The sequence below is a fragment of the Antedon mediterranea genome, chromosome 7 (genome assembly GCF_964355755.1).
Source record: "Antedon mediterranea chromosome 7, ecAntMedi1.1, whole genome shotgun sequence".
Classification (NCBI taxonomy): domain Eukaryota; kingdom Metazoa; phylum Echinodermata; class Crinoidea; order Comatulida; family Antedonidae; genus Antedon; species Antedon mediterranea.
Genome location: NC_092676.1, coordinates 15355984 through 15379236, shown reverse-complemented (window position 1 = coordinate 15379236; position 23253 = coordinate 15355984). Strand labels below are relative to the sequence as shown.

General features: G+C 29.8%; 1 protein-coding gene across 1 annotated transcript in view; it reads right to left on the bottom strand.

Annotated features, from left to right (window-relative positions):
- The window catches only part of LOC140053882 (inactive phospholipase C-like protein 2), an 81115-nt gene that overhangs the window by 34201 nt on the left and 23661 nt on the right, over positions 1–23253 (bottom strand). Inside the window, exons 2-3 of the mRNA XM_072098618.1 lie at positions 6115–6264; positions 2917–3126 (exon numbers count right to left, since the gene is read on the bottom strand). Coding sequence (XP_071954719.1) covers positions 2917–3126; positions 6115–6244 — 340 coding nt within the window. The 5' untranslated portion in view covers positions 6245–6264. The remainder of the gene's footprint in view (positions 1–2916; positions 3127–6114; positions 6265–23253) is intronic.

The window sequence follows — 23253 nt, the reverse complement described above, 5'->3', positions numbered from 1 at the left end:
TTTAAAAAATAAACAATAGAAAAAGGTAAAAAATAACAGTAATTTGACATCTCAGCGGCCATGTTTCGTGAGTTATTACGTCACCTATCAATTATGCAACCTCCTACTTTCGATCACCACCATATGCACTTTTTTTGTGTTTATTTCAAGTCCGTAAGCAGTTATAGTTTTATTATTCCAATACTTCACTCTAATTTTTTCAATTACCAATTCAAATTTCATCCCTGAAATAGTTTTAAACTGCCGACTGATTGACAGAGTTCAACGTACTTTCATTCATGTTGTCACTTTCTGATGCGCACCCTAGCTCACAATTTTTCTTTAGCATCTTTTATTTTCCAAAGTCCCATATCCAGTATTGCTTTCATTTTTTAGCTTACAGATATTTCAAAGTGAAGAATACTTTGTGTATTTACAAAATCAACGATTTAAGACAAGGAATAATCTGGTTTAATGTTTTTAAAGCTATATAATACATTTTTACAAAACGTCTAAATTGCAAGTAAAATAATTGATTCAACAAAACTGAAAGATCCTGCTCCACAAGTTGCTATTGTATTCATCTGTGATCTGTGATCAAGTTTGATACTGGTATTCAATACAGGGTTTTTGGATTTGATGTCTCTGCCTATCTGCAAAGCATACTGAACATACTGAACATACAACTACTCTGCAATCTGCATTGCATTTAATTACCTGTAAAACTAAAATATTTGCTTACACTGTGGATGAACAAGCAATTAAATCAATCATTTTAGTATTAAATTACCTATCACAAATGTGGCAAGGGCATTAATGACTATAGAATGTACTGTTTTAAAAACTATGAAGCTAAGCATCCTATCTAGTAGATTCCACATGACATCAATACAGACTCAGTTTGACACAGTGGTATCGATAAAAAATCCATCATGTAGCAAGTTAATCTAAGATACTGCAGTAAATGGGGTAATATTTAAAATTGGTTATTTAAATCAATCTTCCAAACAGCTATTACACAAAAAAGTATTTCTGCCTTGTTTGAGGACCAGTTTACTTTGGAGGTAACAACACAAATTAGATCTTCATTTCTGTTATTCTACTTTTTGTTGAATATCATGCTCTACTAATGTTAAATCATAAACATCAAGCTATTAATATTCCCTCATTATTCCCTTATTATACAACAAAGAATGATCAAATTCTTTACAATTCAAATAATAAATTTTTAAAACGATTATACAGTAGAATGGTCAAATGGGGCTAAAAAAATTGGTACTGTATATTTATGTATTGTTACCTGTTTAAAAAAAAATAAAATACTGTATATATAATAAATCGTTTTGGGGGCATTAATTTTCATATGCTTATACACAGTACCATCTCAATGTTTATGTTACTTACAGAAATAATGATTTCTAGCATGTTTATAACTTTTAAAGTTTTTAAGTTAAATTTTAAATCGTCAAAAAGTGTTTTTATTAAGAGAAAACAACAACAGAAAAACAGTGAAGGCTAGGGCAAATGTGCGCAAAATTACACAAACCAGAAATGGTGTTGGTAGTCTATAAGTTGCTTACCTGGATAAACCAGACAATAGCCCTTTTCCACAAAGTGCGAAATAATTACGAAAAGAAGAATTTTACCCGAATTCACCTCATTAAGAATGGTACATCCCGCTCTAGCGCCCTCTTGTGGGACCACTCCCACGTGTTACCGTCATCATTTCTTTTCGTACTGTCACGAAGACAAGTCACAAAGTTTGAAAACGTTGCGTACGTCACAAACGAGAAAGAAAATCGAACCTTGAGAAGCTAGCCGAGGCTAAGTTGATCTCATATATTATACATTGTATAAGGATTGATACGTTAGAAAACGTTGCCCTGTTTTGTTAATCTAACAGAGGGCAAAAATACCGTTAGATTAGTTAATTGTTGTTGATACGTTGCAAATCGTTGCCTCGTCTACTCACGAGGCAGAAATTGTTCACATACCGGGACTGTTCACCGGCATAGAGTAGGCGATACAAAAGAATCAGTCAGGCGTAACCACTGTAACATAGTACGTTAGGAACGAGATACTCTGTTAGGTGTGTGTTTGTGTGCTTTGTTTAGGCGTTCTTTGCCATCATGCCAAAACAAGAATGCATCCAGTGCAGGGGCCCACGATCAACAGTTAAGTGGGATCGCCACATGCGGTGCATTAACTGCCACACGTGCAGCCAGTCAGACCCGTGCGACGTTTGCGTACGCTGGACGCCTGCTAAGTTTGCATCGCTTCCACGTCCCGCGGGACGTGCTATTGAGAAAGCAGTTGATATCGCACATCATTTCTTTTCGTACTGTCACGAAGACAAGTCACGAAGTTTGAGAACGTTGTATTATTAATTCTTATTTTGTCATTTGATTGAAGATGCTTTTATTTTTTTCAAAATTAAAATAAAATGTGATAGATTTGTTTGTTTTGATTTTAAATTTTGAACAATTCAAGAGAAAAAATAATAAAAACAATAGATTCAGGATGAGCCAATTAAAAAATTACAATTAGCATGATTCATTGTAAATGCATCAATTCGTAATCATAATCAACCACACTGCATATATTAAGATGTAATTTAGATTATGATGGAAATTTAGTTGATTTTACAAGAAGAGAGACTTTTATTTTTGTGATTTGAACTTCAGAATGGTATTTTTTTAGACCCCAATACTAGGCTGAAATATTATAATCAAATAAGCTGAAAATAAGGGCATATAACAACATTAACCAGGAGTTAACTTTCTGTAGAATAGAGATCTAGTTATCTGGTAAAAAGAATAAATTATGAATTTAACAAAAAAAGAAACAGGAAAAAAGGAATGTTTTAAAAAATTACAGTGTGCATAAATTGAAACAAAAAAATGAATAATCAAAATATGAAAAATAGATTTTACTTACTCCGATGACAGCCACTCATTAAATACATAAGGCCTGTTATCCAAATGTTTGCTTCATCCGCTGTAGAAGCTATCAGGTCAAGGGTCAGATATTCATTGCTATAGATGATTGAAAAGGCACGATCATCAGGCAATTCCTGGCTGATGTCTGGAGAACGAAATGTTTCAGTGTTTTTGCCATGACGTAATTCTTTGATTTCTTCGACTTTAACTATTAAAGGGAAAAACGTTAAAATTCTACCTTTTTGTGTGATGCACAGATGTCAATATTAATAGCCTACTAGTATAATTCATTCAATTCTATTAAAGGTAGCATATTTTCTAATAAAAATGTACACAGAACAAACATTGAAGTATTGTATAAAAATAAACGGTTTCAATTATTAAATCCAAAAGAATGGAAGTAAAGTTGAGAATGGCTCAATGTTTTGGTTTTAACCGTAACAAATGAACCGCCAAGGTTGACTCACTGTGAAATTCACAGAAAAGTACAGGCTATAGCTACCACAGCTAGATAAAAATAGTTATTAAAAATAATAATTAGTTTTTTGCCCCATCCTTTATCAAATTATCACCAGTTGTGTTAAAAAGCTATATGGTAACAAAAATGATAAAATAAAAAAATGTGAACATTCTTAAATTAATAAAATATCAACATTTGTTAAAAAATTGTTAATATATTACATATTTATTGTAGGACTGAGAAGATATCAATCATCAAGAATTGGATGGAATGACAGAAAATTCCTAGAATTCTCCAATTCTTAATTGATTTATGCTTTCTATATACTATAGTAAACACATTATAATAGAGCAACCTTTAATAAATCTTACAACACCAAATAATTAGGTGTCACTGTCAATTTAATTCAAAACGTCATTTCAAGAAGATAAAATTGCATGGAAAGTACTGTATATAACACAGTAAGGGTCTGTTTCTGCTGAAAAAATCAAAATAATCGATTTTTTCCAGTCATCGCAAACCACAAAAATAATCGTGTTGCAATTGAAAATTGCTACGACTACGTTTTTTAAATCACGTCATCATTCCCCCACAGCGCAGTTCAAGTTATGAAAGGCCGATGAGAGTTGGTTTCTTTACATCCTATCGCTGCCTAAAACTCTCACATGTAGGATTAAAAAGTACTCTTATGTAAAGCTATATTATTTGTAAAATAAACATCTAGGCCTACTACCGTACCACATACAACAGAATAATGATGTTATATTAATAAGGACACGTCGGCGAGAAAAGTTCTTTCGCCATTCGTTGGTTCTACCTTCGGCCTGCTAGGCCTATAGGCTATATATTTCTACTGAAACAAGTCAACAGACAACAGGCCTAAAAAAGGACATGTAAAACATTGTTAGCCTGAACTGGTGGGATGTAACGGTGTACTTGTAACACAGAATCCTGGAGTCTCTCGGTACAATTCTCCCCCACAAAATAATAAAAATCAAATGTTTAACATTTGATTGTTATTCGGTCTACATCACAATCGTTGTTTTGCTGATCGTCGCCGATATCGCGCAAATAAACAGCATGCTTTGTGACGTGAATAAGTTTGCCATACTCTAGAGGTCAAAGTGGGGTCAATAATCGCTATTTGTGTTGCAGTTTTGAGCTGCTCCGCAATAATCGGTTAAAACAAGAAATAATCGATTAAAGATGTATTGTCCCTTTGACTAATTCCAAAAAAATAAAAAATAAAATATTTCGAAAAAAGGTTGGTCATTTTGAAGTATCATAATAGTTTCTATCACCAAAAATTTGTTGAAAAAAAAATCATTTATCTGAAATACAGATGTTTTTTTGTTTAAAAAATAACTTTGACTTCCAGTCAAAGTTTTCGATCAAAACATATCTCATAACGAAATGCGCTTGTTTCGCTACTCTGTATGCATATTTCATAAAACTTCCTCACGATCTGTGTGAAAATACCTTCTCAACTGTGCCGAGTTGTAAATAATCCTAATTAGTATATACATAATGCGTACTCGTGGTTTGAAATCTTTGTTTACTTTCACTCGCGACGATTTTGCAGACAAAATGTTATCAAACTAATTTACCTGTTAATTACATAAACTTGTTGTTTTTGGCTCGAATTTTTGACTTAAAGTGAATAACTTTAATATTACTTTGATATGGCCAATTTAAATTTATAATATTTTGACCTTCATTTTTTTTGTTTCAAGGGACAATACATCACGCAATGGATTGAGTGTTTTTAATCGGTTATTTTTAATCGGTAATTTTATTTTGCGCCGTTTCTGCTGCCCAAAAATAATCGATTAAAAAAATAAACGGTTAATAATCGATTATTTCTGCTCAGCAGAAACAGGCCCTGAGTTGTAGGCCTACCAGCATTTTATACAAGAAGGATAAACTACAAAATAACCATAAAAATCATTACTGTTTTTCAATTAGAAGGTGTATGAAATGACTATACATTACTTAAAAACAATAGAATATATTGGTATGTTATAGCATCTGTTTCTGCTGCACAAGGCCGAATAAACCTAGTATTTCAACATAGTATTGTTTAATAATTTTTATATCAACCACATTTTCGCAAAATTTGTGCTCCCAAAAATTCATCAAATGGCAGTGGACGATTGTTGATGAAAAATGCATTTCTCTCAGGCGGTGACTCGTTCAAGATCCTATATTTCAGTAGTCAGTCAATCAAATAACCATTATTTTGCATTGCATATATTTTGCGTTGCATATTACGGGTTAAATGACATTTTATTTTCAGAATGCTGTTTAGTCATTATTGTGGGTTTTTTTTTGTCTGTTTCCAAGAAATGTGGGGTTATTTAAACAGTTATAATCATTACTTCATTTTTCATGCAGAAACATAATAATCATATTCAATTTTTTATTTTTATTTAAAATATGAAATAAATTTTTGCTACCTAAATAACTGGTCAATATTGTCTCAATCTCAAGCGTAATAGTACCAACCTATAAACATGGTATTTTGCCTTTCTATTCTAAATTTATATCAAATAAGCACAACTCATTATTTCATAATCATTTAAGAAAAAAAGAGGGTTAGACAATGAGGCAGGATGTTATAGAAAACAGTCAAGAGGCTTTTGCATTTCAATGCATACAACAACAATAAAAAAATGTTTTAAAATACATTTTAGAATTCTATGAAAACATTCATTAAAATAAATAAATGACACCTACTTCTCGCTTTGTCAGGTTTTTTAGAAGTTGGGTGCCATCTTATTTCTTGCAGATCTTCTGAGAGTGTAAATATTCGATGATACGTACGTGATGATGAGCGTACTTTAATTAATTGACAACCATTTTGCATTAAGTTTAGACAGTCAGATGCTGTAAATCAATTGAGAAAAAACAACTTAGATTAAATTAGATTTATAAATTATAAATAAATTATTCAAAAGCTTAACAAACCCTACCGAATCAAAACACTGTTTTAATGTTTTTTTAATGAAAGATAAAGATTGGTTAATTGCAAAATGTTAATGCAAACGCTGTTTCACATTTTACAATTAAAAAAGAAAATCAGTATGTTATTACAACAGTATCAAAGATAATATTGATGTATGCTATATGAGATGACATATGTGAACAGTAACTCATGTAATAACTATAAAGTCATGTTTTATTAAAAGTCTCATGTTACCAAATATCATAATTATTATATAGCCATAGATAGAATATTCTGATAACATTAAGTTTGAATTAAACTAGAGTCACCTACATTTAATGATATCACGATTAATTGCACATGTAATGTGATATGTTCCTATTAATATTAATATTAATCATAAATTTGCAAAATAAATACTATATTTTTACAATGTACATTTGGTAATAATATTTAAAGTCTAATTTTTAACAATATTGAAATATTTTTGGTATAAATAAATGTAATTTATAAAACTAAAACAGTATGACCACAAAGCTAGAAAAACCTCTTTGCCACAGTTTATCCCCTCTTTACAATCCAAAAACCCTCGCCAAAATCTATGATTGAATACTTCCTAAAATGCTAAATAAATAATGCATATTCTATACTTTCTGTTAAATTTAATAACAGGCCTAATATCATAATAAATCAAGCAAAAATATTCAAAATTTGGTATTCATTGCTATTGAATGAATTGCTTACATGAACAAACACATTTACTGTATGTTTTTTTTCAGACTGTTACTGTAAGTTAAAAGAAGTGACACTCAATCATTGAAAAATTCATAAGATTTTTACCCATAAAGATGCAATGTCCTCTTAAATATATATTGTTCCCAAAAAACATGAAAAACAAAGATTAATAAAATTAGATTTTGAATACGTAATTTTAATCAAGATAATCACTTCAACAGAAAAAAACAAAAACAATAATGTTTTCACTTATAAAAAGACAAAATCAATGGTTGCTTTAAATTACCGTTTTTTACAAAGAAGCTGAGTGTATACATAAATGTGTTACTGTTACTGTTAATCAATACTTTTCCAAATAAAAATACAAACTTTTCTTTTCTATCCATGTGTTAATAACTCATCTGATTCAATGACTACTCTAGTACATCATGAAGACAATACAATGTAATTCAACTATTTTCTCAACTACTAGCCTTCTTTACAATTTTTTTTATATTATACTGACAGCCATTTAATATGTTCAAAGACAATGAAATGTAATGAACTTCAGATAAATTCAAATATTAAACTGAAAGATTTGATTTGGTCAATAATATCATAAATGTAATAATTAGAAAATGTACAGTCCTGCTAAAGTGAATTGGAAGGGTTTTGTAACTAAATTGAAAATACCGTATAACGTAAAACTTATTTTGCAATAGAATAAGTTGATTCTCCTGTTCTTCTTATTGAGCTTGAGTCAAACCTTCATGATAGATATTTTTCCTTTAATATGCCTAAATACAATTGCAATTTAATGAACTTTAAATATCTACATAAAGTTACAAATTGTTTGATATTATATTTTCAATATTATATGGAAATTAGACCTACAAATATATATTTCTGAAAAGCGAATGAAAAAAAAATAGATTTTTACTAAAAATCTATAAAATGTAATACTGATTTGGCACTCTAAATATTGAAGTTGATTGGACAGCCTTCTTCTCTGAAATCCTAATAAGCTTCTGCGAAATGGAACATTTCACCATAAGTCATTAAAATTGGAATAAAATCCTATACTCAAATATAGCACGTTCTGCAAAAAAACCAAAAAATACATGAAACAAGTTGTTGTTCCCTATAGTATAATTGCAATGAGACAAATCACATTGCTAACAGACAGTTAAATCAAATAATAGAATAAACAACAAATCAACTTTAGTTTTTTTCTCAGATTTATTAATTTATTCTAGGTTTATGTTCATAAACTAAAAAATTTATTTTTAACTTCTCTATTTTTACATGACTTCACCTTATTTATATTTTTTTCATGATGAGGTCATAAAAATGAAAAAAAAGAATGTGATAAAGAATTGTGTCAAGTTTATTTTTAAAATGTTGCTTTGGAATTTATGATCGGTCATAACATTTTTGAGTAATACAAGATTGAGCAGAGGTGAATAAAAAAGTCTATCTTTACTTTAACAAATGAAAGTATTCTCTTTATTTAAAACGAATAAAAAATATTAAATACACTTTTAGTATTTTACACCTACATACTGTTGAGTCTTTATGCTATTATAGTATAATAAAACTATTCAATGACAAATATGAGTGAGGCCACAGAAAGTGTTGGTACTAAAAATCAGAGCAATAATACACATTTTCATAGGATTTCTTTTATACATTTATAGACTTAAAAAACAAACAATGGCAACTGAATAGAATCATCAAATATCACATTCAGCATTGAAAAGAATGAAATCTTCTTCACCATGTGATACGGAATAAACCCCAGCAAATTACAAGAAGACACTTCAATCTATGGTTATGATAACAAGAGGAAAACAATGTACTACTACCCAAGTAGCTGAAAAGTTATGGTTCTTCCAATGTTTTCCCTTTACGATTACACCAAAATTCAGCAAATCAGAATAAAATATACCAAGATATATAATAAAATCAAAAGGATAAAAATAAAAGTGAATGTTATTTGTTATCCGTGAAAAATAAATTAAAGCAGGTACCGAATAAAAAATATCAGATTGTTACTTTATAACATTTTATATGCATTAACTTCCAAGATCAAAGCGGACTATTCAAATGGACCATGTTCTTTTTAATATTACTTAGTGCACGCTTCATTAAGTACTGAAGCTGATGTATACAATCTTAAGTGAACAGATTCACAAGATCTCAACCATCAACGTCACGTTATCACGCTGTGAGATAACGATAATGATTTTCTGTATGTGTGACTCAGAAAAGATAATGATGTCTAATACCTTGATTTTTTTACAAAGAAATTGAGTGAATTGAGTGTATACCTGTGAAGAAGCAGAGTAGAAATATGATTTAAAGTACATAATAACCTTGACTAGAGTTCTTATTTGCTTCTCTTTTTTTGTTTATTCCAAGGCCAACCAATATGTCTACTTTTATAAAGGTGACATACTTTACCACTACATTTTAGTCACCGCACTTACTATATGGGTCTAAACATAGCCATACTATGGCTATGTTTAGACCCATAGCGTTAGACCGTTTTAGCGTATAACGTTACTAGCACGATCACAAACCGCAGAGAAAAAATGAGGTGTTCAGACCCGTAGCGTACGATTATCGTTACAACGGAAGTGCGTCATTCAGGTTGTTTCTAGTTGCATATTCTTGCGTTTCATCATTATTTCCACTGTATATAGGCCTAGATCTTAGCCCTACAAAATTCGGACAAAATTTGCCGTAAATAAAACATACCTCAGCATTATTATTTTTAAATATAGTAAAGCCAAATTTCTGTTTCTATTGTTTTTATTTTGTAGTAAAAATCATCTCCCCCAGGCTTGGGTTGTTACGAAAATAAAGCAAGCCTCCTGATGGAGATTGTATTGTGTGTAAAGCCCATGGAGGGAAATTGTGATTAGTCTGTTGAAAATAACCATAACTTGCTAGTAAAAAAGATACAGCTCCCATTATTTACTGAATTTGTTAGGAGTTAGGGGGTTTTCAGCATTAAACTTGTCCAGTCTAGTCTGCCTTGTATATATAATGAGTGACTTGATGTTCCACGCTAGTTTTTAGCTTGAATGAATGCGTGAATGGCTGCTCTAGCTGGCCTAACAGGGGAAAGGATCGTAGTCGCTATGTTTAAATACAAAGTGCATTTATTTATTTCATTTGTTAGAAAAGTATCAGTTGATACATGTAAATTGTACTGTAGTTTGTAGCCTAGTTTTTTTTTTTCCAATAGTTGTATTTGTAGTCTAGTTATAGGCCTTATTTATTCTGGCCTTTTTTGTTGTTGAAATCCATCTCACACATTGACGATACAGCCTTAGTCAAAACTTGTTCTCGTCATAACAGGAAACGTTATGATTGGATACAACTTTGAATTGAAGTAGCTTCGTATGTTAAAACAGTACTATCAACCGTTTTCCACTACCACAATCCTCAACTGTTCAGACACACATTCTTTTAGCGTCGTATGCTAAAACGGTCTAACGCCATAGGTCTGAACACGCTCTATAAAACTGAAGACAATCTACACATTAATGAATTTGACTTTATCCAATAAAAATGTGAGTGACAAACTAAGTTATAGTGTATCAGGTAATGATTCTATTCATTGAAGGTGGCAATAAACCAATTCATTATAACTTTATATTTTTAGTGACCAATTTGACAACAATTTTTAAAAGAACATGTCTACCAAATTTGTTATAAATATTAAATAATAGAGAAAAACTAAAGGTGGAATATTGAATAAAAAGCATTAAGAACAAGCATATTTTGTGAAAATATTCACTTTGAAGTTAGAATCTTTTGAAAGTGAATGAATTGTAAAAAAAAACAAGTCAAATTTTAAGCTTGTGAAATCCAGCCTGTCAAATCCAGCCTGTCAAATCTAGCCAAGCCCAAGAAAACATTATTACTATGTAAAAGAAATGCCAAGAAACACTGGAAAGACAACATCAAAGAATAGACCAAACTAACTCAAATAAGACACTGCGGATGGCGGAGGACAGGGCCACATGGAGAAGAAGAGTAGTTAAATCTTCTACATCCCCCAAACAGCTAAAGGCAAAGTAAGTAATTAAAAAAATTTATTGAAATGCACTGATTAAACTATAATTTTCAGGCATTAAGGAAATTTACCAAAAGAATACAAATCTATTAAACACAAAATAAATTCAACGAATACTAATTCATGGAAGTTCTGTAGATAAAGCAGGACGTATTTTATAGAAGAATGTTCTCACCTTTTTTTGGACCTGTAGATGTCCAACTACAGCCTTTCGCATAAAAACAAATTGAAGAAAATGAAGCCATCTTTAAGAACCCTGTCTCAATGATCCTAATTCGACATGGTTTTTAAAATTGAGAATAGATTGAAGTAATAAAAGCGTGTGACATGGCTGTAAGCAGACTTCAAAGTTACAGCTGTCCACAGCACAATGTACTGTACCTTAATAGGCTGTACTGCACGGATCATTCCATTAACAAAATGGGGAAGACTTCAATAATTATATACTTTTTATTTATATCAATACTACTGTAGGAAAGAATTATCCATGTTACTTTACAAAAACAATATTTATTTTTCGACACATCCTACAAAAAAAAAAAATTAGAGACGAATTTAAATAATTTGTATCATCAATAAATACAAGATTCCATCACAATGAATCAGTCTGTAGATCAATTAGCAATTTCAATGATATATCTCATAATACATTTAAAAAATCCACTTAAAGTATTGATTTAAATGTTACTGGTTGTTGTTTTATGTTTATCAATTTCTATACAATACAAGACCTAATTTATTACTTTGCACGCCAATATCAAACTGTTATATTTACTTAATTTATTAATAAAAAGATAATGTATTATTGAGTAGTGTTACTAAATTGCTTTTGTTGATTCTTTAGGTTGACATAGTACTATGTAAATATGTAACTCCACATGTAACTGATACCATTATCTGCATCAATTAGATTGACTTATTTTTGAGGCAGAACAGAGTGAAACGGAGTACAGATTATACATTTTTTAAGAAAACAAATTTCAAATAACCAGTTAAATGATATTTTCATGGTTAAAACACCCAATCGATTACCACTATTTTTGCAACTTTTAGCTGCATCTCAAAAGGCATTTGCACTATTGCTAAAGTTGGCTTTCGACAATCACCACCAAATGTTTGTGAGTAAAGAAATGCATTTTAAAATTTTATTTCAAATAAAAGGTATACGAATATGCAGCAGAAATAGACCCTTAGATGTTTCTTATCTTAATTACTGTAACATTACAGCATCTATCAACAACCCTCATATCTATTATATTCTTTTGATCCTATATCCATTGAAGTGAAAGTCACTAATTTTTGTTTTTTAATTTCTAGTGCAGTGAGAAAACTATAGTAAATGTAGAGGGCTCTTTAAATTTACTGGATGTACTGTATGTAAAACAAAGAAAGGAAAAAATTCAGAGAAACCAGTTAAGTTGAATTATTGATGCAGGATTTGCCAAAAGTAAACATGATTTGATGATGACAGATCCACAGACTTCTATATTTGCTAAAGTGTTCAGTATCCTGTAATATAATCATTGTGATCTCGAGGGGGACCATCAACATTGAAGCTAGTCAATCTTCAAAGATACACCGACAATCTGACAAAACACCTTTATGAAAAAATGTTTAATGTTAAGATTTTGCAACATAAACCATGTGTTTATCCGTTTATAACGATGTATAAATACTAAGCTAAAAAGACTAAATTTATATCATAACATGTTTTAAAATTGTGAAAGTTTGTAAAACAAAAATTGACAAAACTACATATTTGTAATTTTTAAAGTTTGCATCCAGTGTGAAATACCCATTTAAAAATGTAAAAATGATTGTTTGTAACTGTAAAGATAACAGTTCATATATAATTATCTGAATATAGTTTATTAAGATGGCCAATGACAGAATAATGTAGGCCTTACTATATACAGAATAATATCAATGAATAGGAACATTAGTTTATTAAGATGGCCAATGATAGAATAATGTAGGCCTTACTATATACAGTATAATATCAATGAATAGGAACATTAGTTTATTAAGATGGCCAATGACAGAATAATGTAGGCCTTACTATATACAGAATAATATCAATGAATAGGAACATTAGTTTATTAAGATGGCCAATGATAGAATAATGTAGGCCTTACTATATACAGTATAATATCAATGAATAGGAACATTAGTTTATTAAGATGGCCAATGACAGAATAATGTAGGCCTTACTATATACAGTATAATATCAATGAATAGGAACATTAGTTTATTAAGATGGCCAATGACAGAATAATGTAGGCCTTACTATATACAGTATAATATCAATGAATAGGAACATTAGTTTATTAAGATGGCCAATGACAGAATAATGTAGGCCTTACTATATACAGTATAATATCAATGAATAGGAACATTAGTTTATTAAGATGGTCAATGATAGAATAATGTAGGCCTTACTATATACAGTATAATATCAATGAATAGGAACATTAGTTTATTAAGATGGCCAATGACAGAATAATGTAGGCCTTTACTATATACAGTATAATATCAATGAATAGGAACATTAGTTTATTAAGATGGCCAATGACAGAATAATGTAGGCCTTACTATATACAGTACAATATCTATGAATAGGAACATTCATATGAATAGTTTTGAGTTCTTGTTACTATTTATGATATTAAGATTTTAAAACAGTAAATTCTATAAAATTATTAATAACAAACTAAAAATAACAAGAAACGGCATGAAAAGATTAAAATAATATAAAATTTAATTCTTGCCAAAAAACTATTTGTACAAATAATATTGAAATAATCCTGCGCCTGAAATTCAGCAATAAACCTATAGCAGGAAAGGCTTGCAACATCAAGGTATGCTTGGTATTTGGCATGTTTGCCTGTTTATCCATGTCAAATATATCAATATCATCTTCTCTCCTAATAACACTGAAATAGTCTACTTCTATAAATCATGACATTATGAGACAAAATTGTCTACTAACTAGTAATAACTATATATGGGTCAGCATAGATATGGTATAATATTTTAGAACACTTTCTTTGATAACCCATTAGGTGGACATACTACTTTACATGATATATATGCGATTTTCTTTTCTTCTTTCTCATAACTAATAATTTTGAATTATTGATATAACAAATAATAATATACTAGTTTGCCAATTAATTTTGACAGTTTGACTTTAAAACCAATCTTTATAAAAACACAAACTTAAGTGAACATTTTGTACAACATGTATATTGTACTACATATTTATAATATGAAAGTATTTTTGCATCACCAATCCACTTTATAAAAATGAATTATCAAAAGTGTTATATAGAGGACAGCATTTAAGTATTTCAATTATTCATAAAGAATGATAACGCACAAGTCTGTTCTACCTGATAATGTGTTTAACTTATAGAGTATAAGAAACTGGAATTAGGCAATTATGGTATACAGTATAACATAATGATTTGTTCAATTATTTTTATATAGAATTAATTAATATTACAGATGTATGTAAATGTTTCAAAGAAATGTGATTAACTTTGCTTAAATGGTTAACATTGAAAACATTGCCAATTCTATAATTTGCTTCATGGGAGCATTTGTTTCCCTGGAAATACTTACAAAATCTGACTGGTAAGCCATTAGATCTGACATTGGTCTTTTTTGGCACAAATGCTCTTTAGCATTATCAAATTATTGTTATTGTAACTGCTTTTGTTTAATTTATATGTTCAATTCAATTTATTGTAACAAAGTATTAAAATAATACCTGGATCATAAAAAAAGTCTACAAGCCTAGAAGTGCTGAAATGCAGAACCAAACAAGTTTATTTATTTTTAATCAAAGTCAGTCTACACATATTTTAGTTCAACAAAATGAAAGACTTAGGTCTACGACATTTTTACAGTTCCCAATCATTAAGGACTGTCAGAAAGCAATCGTGGTGGTTTTTTTTTATCTCTTTATTCAATTCACACAATGTTTTCAAAGAATGATATTACAGTATTTAATAATAGTTTGTTTTAAATGTCCATTTGTACATATTTGTATATTGTATGTATATCAAATGTAAATCAACCAACTAAATTTCATTTGTACCTAGTAAAAATGACAAAAAATGCCATCGTATCGTATCGTAAAATGTACCATAACAAAAGTATCCTCTTTTTTATTAATCGATTAATAAACGTCAAACTCCTAAACAAATACAATGCTGTATACTGCAGTGATTGTAGTATTTCACAACCAGCAACTTTTTCACTTTTAACAAAAATTACATTTTATTACATATTTAACCTAAAATTTACAAATGTAGTGGTTCTTATTAAAAATGGTTCAGTATTTAAATAGGAAATTGTTTGAATTTTATTTTATGAAACAAACACCAAAGAGTGGCAAAAGAGGCCAACAGCTTCTGTCGCCAATTAGGCGAGCCACTCCAACAACAAAGCTAAAACATACAGAAATCAATATAAATATATAATAAAAGCCTCTGTTTAGATCGGTAGCTTTGGCAGTTATGCACATAGGCTTTAAAGTGATAGCCTCTGTTTAGATCGGTAGCTTTGGCAGTTATGCACATAGGCTTTAAAGCGATAGCCTGAAAGTGATAGCCTCTGTTTAGATCAGTAGGTTTGGCAGTTATGCACATAGGCTTTAAAGCGATAGCCTGAAAGTGATAGCCTCTGTTTAGATCAGTAGGTTTGGCAGTTATGCACATAGGCTTTAAAGTAATAGCCTGAAAGTGATAGCCTCTGTTTAGATCAGTAGGGTTGGTAGTTATGCGCATAGGCTTTAAAGTGATAGCCTAAAAGTGATAGCCTCTGTTTAGATCAGTAGGGTTGGTAGTTATGCACATAGGCTTTAAAGTAATAGCCTGAAAGTGATAGCCTCTGTTTAGATCGGTAGGGTTGGTAGTTATGCACATAGGCTTTAAAGCGATTGTCTGAAAGTGATAGCCCACTGTTTAGATCAGTAGGGTTGGTAGTTATGCACATAGGCTTTAAAGCGATAGCCTGAAAGTGATAGCCTCTGTTTAGATCAGTAGGGTTGGTAGTTATGCACATAGGCTTTAAAGCGATAGCCTGAAAGTGATAGTATGGAAGTGATTGCCTACTGTTTAGATTGGTAGGTTTGGCAGGTATGCACAAAGGCTTTGAAGCTTGATTTGAACTACCAGCAGTATTAACAGTAATGTAATGGGATGCTAATGGGTTCTGTCACATCTTTTCATGCTTAAATATTCTGATGCAAAGCATGCTATACTATAAGAATTTATAACAACACACATTGCATACAGTATGTTTAATGGAAATCTGTCCGAGTTGCAACATACAAATAAATTATTGTATTTATTTGCGATACACCATTCTTTCTGTCAAAATAAATGAAAGAAAAACTAACTAGATTTGAACTCGTCACTTTGACGAGTTTGGGTTATCCACGCAAACGCAACATGCACATACTTTAAAGATGTATTGTCCCTTGACTAATTCCAAAAAAAAAAAAAAAATAACAGATTTCGAAAAAAGGTGGGTCATTTTGAAGTATTATAATAGTTATTAACTATCACCAAAAATTTGTCGAAAAAATAATCATTTAACTGATTAACAGACGTTTTTTTGTTAAAAAATAACTCTGACTTCCAGTCAAAGTTTTCGATCAAAACATACCCCATAATGAAACACGCTTGTTTGGCTACTCTGTATGCATAATCATAAAACTTCCTCACGATCTGTGTGAAAATACCTTCTCAACCGTGACGAGTTGTAAACAATCCTAATTAGCATGCATAATGCCTACTCGTGGTTTGAAATCTTTGTTTAGTTTCGCTCGCGACGATTTTCCAGACGAAATATAATCAAACTAATTTACCTGTTAATTACGTAAACTTGTTGCTTTTGGCTCGAATTTTCGACTTAAAGTGAATAACTTTAATATTACTTTGATATGGCCAATTTAAATTTAGAATATTTTGACCTTCATCTTTTTGTGTTTCAAAGGGACAATACATCTTAAAACTATATGAACCTCGACAATTATTATGCCATCCTATGACATGAAATAAATATGTTTACAGTGCTGAATTGTACCTATTTTGTAGCATACAGCATATTACAGTATTTACAGAATACACTGTATATAGACGAAATTACGAGACCCCTCTTTTAAATCCAATTATTAACACGATGACGTCATCAAATTGACATATAAATATAACTATTTTAGAAGATAATTATCTAAATAATTACATTAATACAAATTTGAAGAATTTTGGGCACGTAAAAGTGAGATGCGCTCTCGTTTAAACGCAATGAACTTTTACGCAATGGATGAAACTATGACTTTTTGAATTCAACTGGCCATATGATTACGTCACAACATCTGATTGGCAAAATATTCACATGAATTCGTACTACAATCCAATACAATACAATAGCTTCCAGAAAACGTTTTAATCATGATTACCACTTTTTATTCCAAAGAGCTATAACAGATTGAAATTTACTGTAAAGATGAAAATAAATGACCCACGATATTTACATTTTTAGACATGATGACGTCATAAAAATTAAAATATTTTTAACTAATGCGAAAGATAATTGATTGAAGTAGACATTATTAAAATCTCGGAGGAAATGGAATACGTATAAGTGAGATGCGCTCTGTTGAATGTGATGAGCAATAACGAAACAAGACAAAAATTCTATATTTTACTATGATCTATGATCAATCATTGAATTGAAATTCATAAAATTGCGCGTAACTTACGCTGCGCGAGTCTAACAAAGTTTCTTGCACATCTACAGCTACAGTTCAACCTTATGACAAAGTTATACAATCTTTATGTTGACCAGAATTAGAGATACGCTGCCAACAAAATTCCGGGAAAGAAAGAAGAATATGATAGAAGAAAAAAAAACCAGATCCTGACAATATTAATAACAAGGGGTTATCCGCCAAGTGCGGATAACCAAATAGGCACACCATAAATACTTGACAACAAACACATTGAATACCTGACAACATTTATCAACTGAAATGTAGATCTCTGAAAAGTATATACAGGTAGGCTATTGGCAATTTGTTAATAACATACATAAGTCTTGAGAATATCACCCTGATTTGACTGTTGTACTACAACACCTAAAGGACTGGCATGGTTTGACGATGGGCTTGACTTGCCAATATAGGCTATCGTAACAGACTTTGATCTGCGGTTTTGGCTTCGACGAATTCATACATTGACAGTTATTTCAAATTGTTCATTATTTTCTTTTAATTGAAATCATGTGTACCGTTAGCCTTCATTTTGACAATGTTGATATTAAAATGAATAAAACCAGATGATGTCTTTAAAACATTATCCTTAATTCATGCATTGATTAATTTATATTGAAAGTGGGAAGGGTTTTTAATTAAATCAAGGCTATCAAAGTGTACAGATTATGGATGGTACCATTTTTCTTAATATTCAAGAAAGCCAATTGGCCAATCGACTGATCTGTTCGCAATTCTAGAGGTAACACTCGAGCTCAACATTCTGTCTCTAGAAGAGTTGTTAGTGTAGGTGTCGAAGTAGATGTTGAGAGACCCAATAGTTTGATTTAGTTCGCTTTTGGGAATCCTGTCTCTCTCTATTGTTTGTTATTTTTTTGTTATAATTATGTGAGACGAAATAAATGAAATGAAATGAAATGAGAGTGAAAAAGAAAGCTAATACTGCCTATATACCTCAAACTATATTGTTTTTATGAAAGTTTAAAGCTTCTCTGATTCGTCTGGAATTCCATGGGTACTGTGGAAATCATATCAGCATCTTTACAACAATCTTTGTGTTGACGTTTGTGAGAGTGCACCACTATAGATGAATTCTACTCTTCTGTCTAACTAATAAAGTGTGTGGTAACTGCATGCAAAGGATCTTGACTTATTTATATTGCTCGTATATTTTATGATTTTTAAATTCATTATAACACTCCATAATTAATTAAAGGCATTTTTTATGTTTAAATAAGTATGTTTACCAACTTTGTGTCCATAAATGTTTTGAGGAAATTTTGTGATAGAAGGGTGTGTATCTTTACAATGTCTGAAGGAAAAGGATTTGCATTGTGTTAGCCTATATCTCCAAAATAAGCATCATTTATAATAAATGAATATTACAAATTGGTAAAATTCTAGTGTTTAACATCTGTTTTGTGCGTTTATAGTTGACATACAATGGATCAGGCTATGGTGTGAGTATGACAGGTGTCTTGATATTTAAACATTACACATGGTTTACAATCAAGGGTATGTGCAAACCCATCAATTTATGGTTTCATATTATAAACGAATGTCACATTATATTATAATTTCAAAGTGTCACCAATTGCAACTAAATCTGTTATGCAGAAATAAAGTTATATGTTTCATAATTCTTTATTCATCAAAGGCAAAACAGTATAAACAAATAGCTTTCGCTAGTCAATGGTTTACACCTGATTAACAAATATAATACTGTTCAGTGCAAACGATTTAGATAATATAATTATAAAATAATGTAAAAAAAAAACAAAAAAAACACAATAATGACAAAAAGAAAGAGGTGGGCCAGCATTAATCAGTATCTCGATAATAGTAGTTCAGTTATATTTTTTACGAAATTAATTTTTTATGTATTATTTTTTATGTCGAGTGATAAATTATTCCAAAATTTTGTGCCAGTAAACGAAATTCTAAATTGACCTGCCATATATATATATATATACTACATGGTTCTAACTTCAACTGTATTACTGATAGATATTATACTAACTTTCTAACTTCAACTGTATTACTGATAGATATTATACTAACTTTCTAACTTCAACTGTATTACTGATAGATATTATACTAACTTTCAAACTTCAACTGTATTAATGATAGATATTATACTAACTTTCTAACTTCAACTGTATTACTGATAGATATTATACTAACTTTCAAACTTCAACTGTATTACTGATAGATATTATACTAACTTTCTAAACTTCAACTGTATTACTGATAGATATTATATTAACTTTCTAACTTCAACTGTATTACTGATAGATATTATACTAACTTTCTAACTTCAACTGTATTACTGATAGATATTATACTAACTTTCTAACTTCAACTGTATTACTGATAGATATTATACTAACTTTCTAAACTTCAACTGTATTACTGAAAGATATTATACTAACTTTCTAACTTCAACTGTATTACTGATAGATATTATACTAACTTTCTAACTTCAACTGTATTACTGATAGATATTATACTAACTTTCTAACTTCAACTGTATTACTGATAGATAATATACTAACTTTCTAACTTCAACTGTATTACTGATAGATATTATACTAACTTTCTAACTTCAACTGTATTACTGATAGATATTATACTAACTTTCTAAACTTCAACTGTATTACTGATAGATATTATACTAACTTTCAAACTTCAACTGTATTACTGATAGATATTATACTAACTTTCTAACTTCAACTGTATTACTGATAGATAATATACTAACTTTCTAACTTCAACTGTATTACTGATAGATATTATACTAACTTTCTAACTTCAACTGTATTACTGATAGATATTATACTAACTTTCTAACTTCAACTGTATTACTGATAGATATTATACTAACTTTCTAACTTCAACTGTATTACTGATAGATATTATACTAACTTTCTAACTTCAACTGTATTACTGATAGATATTATACTAACTTTCTAACTTCAACTGTATTACTGATAGATATTATACTAACTTTCTAACTTCAACTGTATTACTGATAGATATTATACTAACTTTCTATTACTTCAACTGTATTACTGATAGATATTATACTAACTTTCTATTACTTCAACTGTATTACTGATAGATATTATATTAACTTTTTAACTTCAACTGTATTACTGATAGATATTATACTAACTTTCTAACTTCAACTGTATTACTGATAGATATTATACTAACTTTCTATTACTTCAACTGTATTACTGATAGATATTATACTAACTTTCTATTACTTCAACTGTATTACTGATAGATATTATATTAACTTTTTAACTTCAACTGTATTACTGATAGATATTATACTAACTTTCTAACTTCAACTGTATTACTGATAGATATTATACTAACTTTCTAACTTCAACTGTATTACTGATAGATATTATATTAACTTTTTAACTTCAACTGTATTACTGATAGATATTATACTAACTTTCTAACTTCAACTGTATTACTGATAGATATTATACTAACTTTCTAACTTCAACTGTATTACTGATAGATATTATACTAACTTTCTAACTTCAACTGTATTACTGATAGATATTATACTACCTTTCTAACTTCAACTGTATTACTGATAGATATTATACTAACTTTCTAACTTCAACTGTATTACTGATAGATATTATACTAACTTTCTAACTTCAACTGTATTACTGATAGATATTATACTAACTTTCAAACTTCAACTGTATTACTGATAGATATTATATTAACTTTCAAACTTCAACTGTATAACTGATAGATATTATACTAACTTTCTAACTTCAACTGTATTACTGATAGATATTATACTAACTTTCTAACTTCAACTGTATTACTGATAGATATTATACTAACTTTCTAACTTCAACTGTATTACTGATAGATATTATACTAACTTTCTAACTTCAACTGTATTACTGATAGATATTATACTAACTTTCAAACTTCAACTGTATTACTGATAGATATTATACTAACTTTCAAACTTCAACTGTATAACTGATAGATATTATACTAACTTTCAAACTTCAACTGTATTACTGATAGATATTATACTAACTTTCAAACTTCAACTGTATTACTGATAGATATTATACTAACTTTCAAACTTCAACTGTATTACTGATAGATATTATACTAACTTTCAAACTTCAACTGTATTACTGATAGATATTATACTAACTTTCAAACTTCAACTGTATTACTGATAGATATTATACTAACTTTCAAACTTCAACTGTATTACTGATAGATATTATACTAACTTTCTAACTTCAACTGTATTACTGATAGATATTATACTAACTTTCAAACTTCAACTGTATTACTGATAGATATTATACTAACTTTCAAACTTCAACTGTATAACTGATAGATATTATACTAACTTTCAAACTTCAACTGTATTACTGATAGATATTATACTAACTTTCTAACTTCAACTGTATTACTGATAGATATTATACTAACTTTCAAACTTCAACTGTATTACTGATAGATATTATACTAACTTTCAAACTTCAACTGTATTACTGATAGATATTATACTAACTTTTTACTTTAAGAACTATACAAACAATTGTTTCTTTCTAGGCTATATTACATTCTTGAAATTTAAGTATAAACATCGGCCATATTTCGCGGGTTATTATGTCACATATCAACTATGCAACCTCCTCTGTTGTGTACTGAATTGGCTGAATCTACAAATACATGTTGGGCTGCCAAAGCCAAAGCAAAGTAGGGTTTATTCTCGGCAGCCGACCAACAACCGTATCGACTGATCGTATCCATTTTACACTTCATGAAAAATGTGTGAGGTTGTTTTTTTTTTAAATAATGATTGAATTCATGTTTCCACAGCAAGAAACATTTAACAGTCCATTTTATAACATTTGTGATAATTTATCATTAATTAATAATAATAGCAATAATTTATATGGCTCCTAAATACCTAAAAGAACTGAGATCTTGAACACAAATTTTGTTGCACAAGGGAAGATTGCACTACTGTTGGACCTAGGCTCTGGAACAATCTATATTATTAGAAATTACTGGACAGTTTTAAATCACTTCTAAACTCAGTTGGGTCTTGTTTCTGCTGCAAAAAAAATAACCGGTTATTGACCAGTGAGGATGACGATATTTTAAAAAAGCAAGTTAATGATAAAATAAGGTAAGAAAAGCAATTATGATAAAATAACTGTGATCCGCATGACTCAAGGAAACACTGCAATGATATGATATAAAAGAAAATGAATTCATGTGGTAGGTTCAGGTAACTCAATCCGATTCTCAAAGTAATTATCTTAGAATTCAGATTTT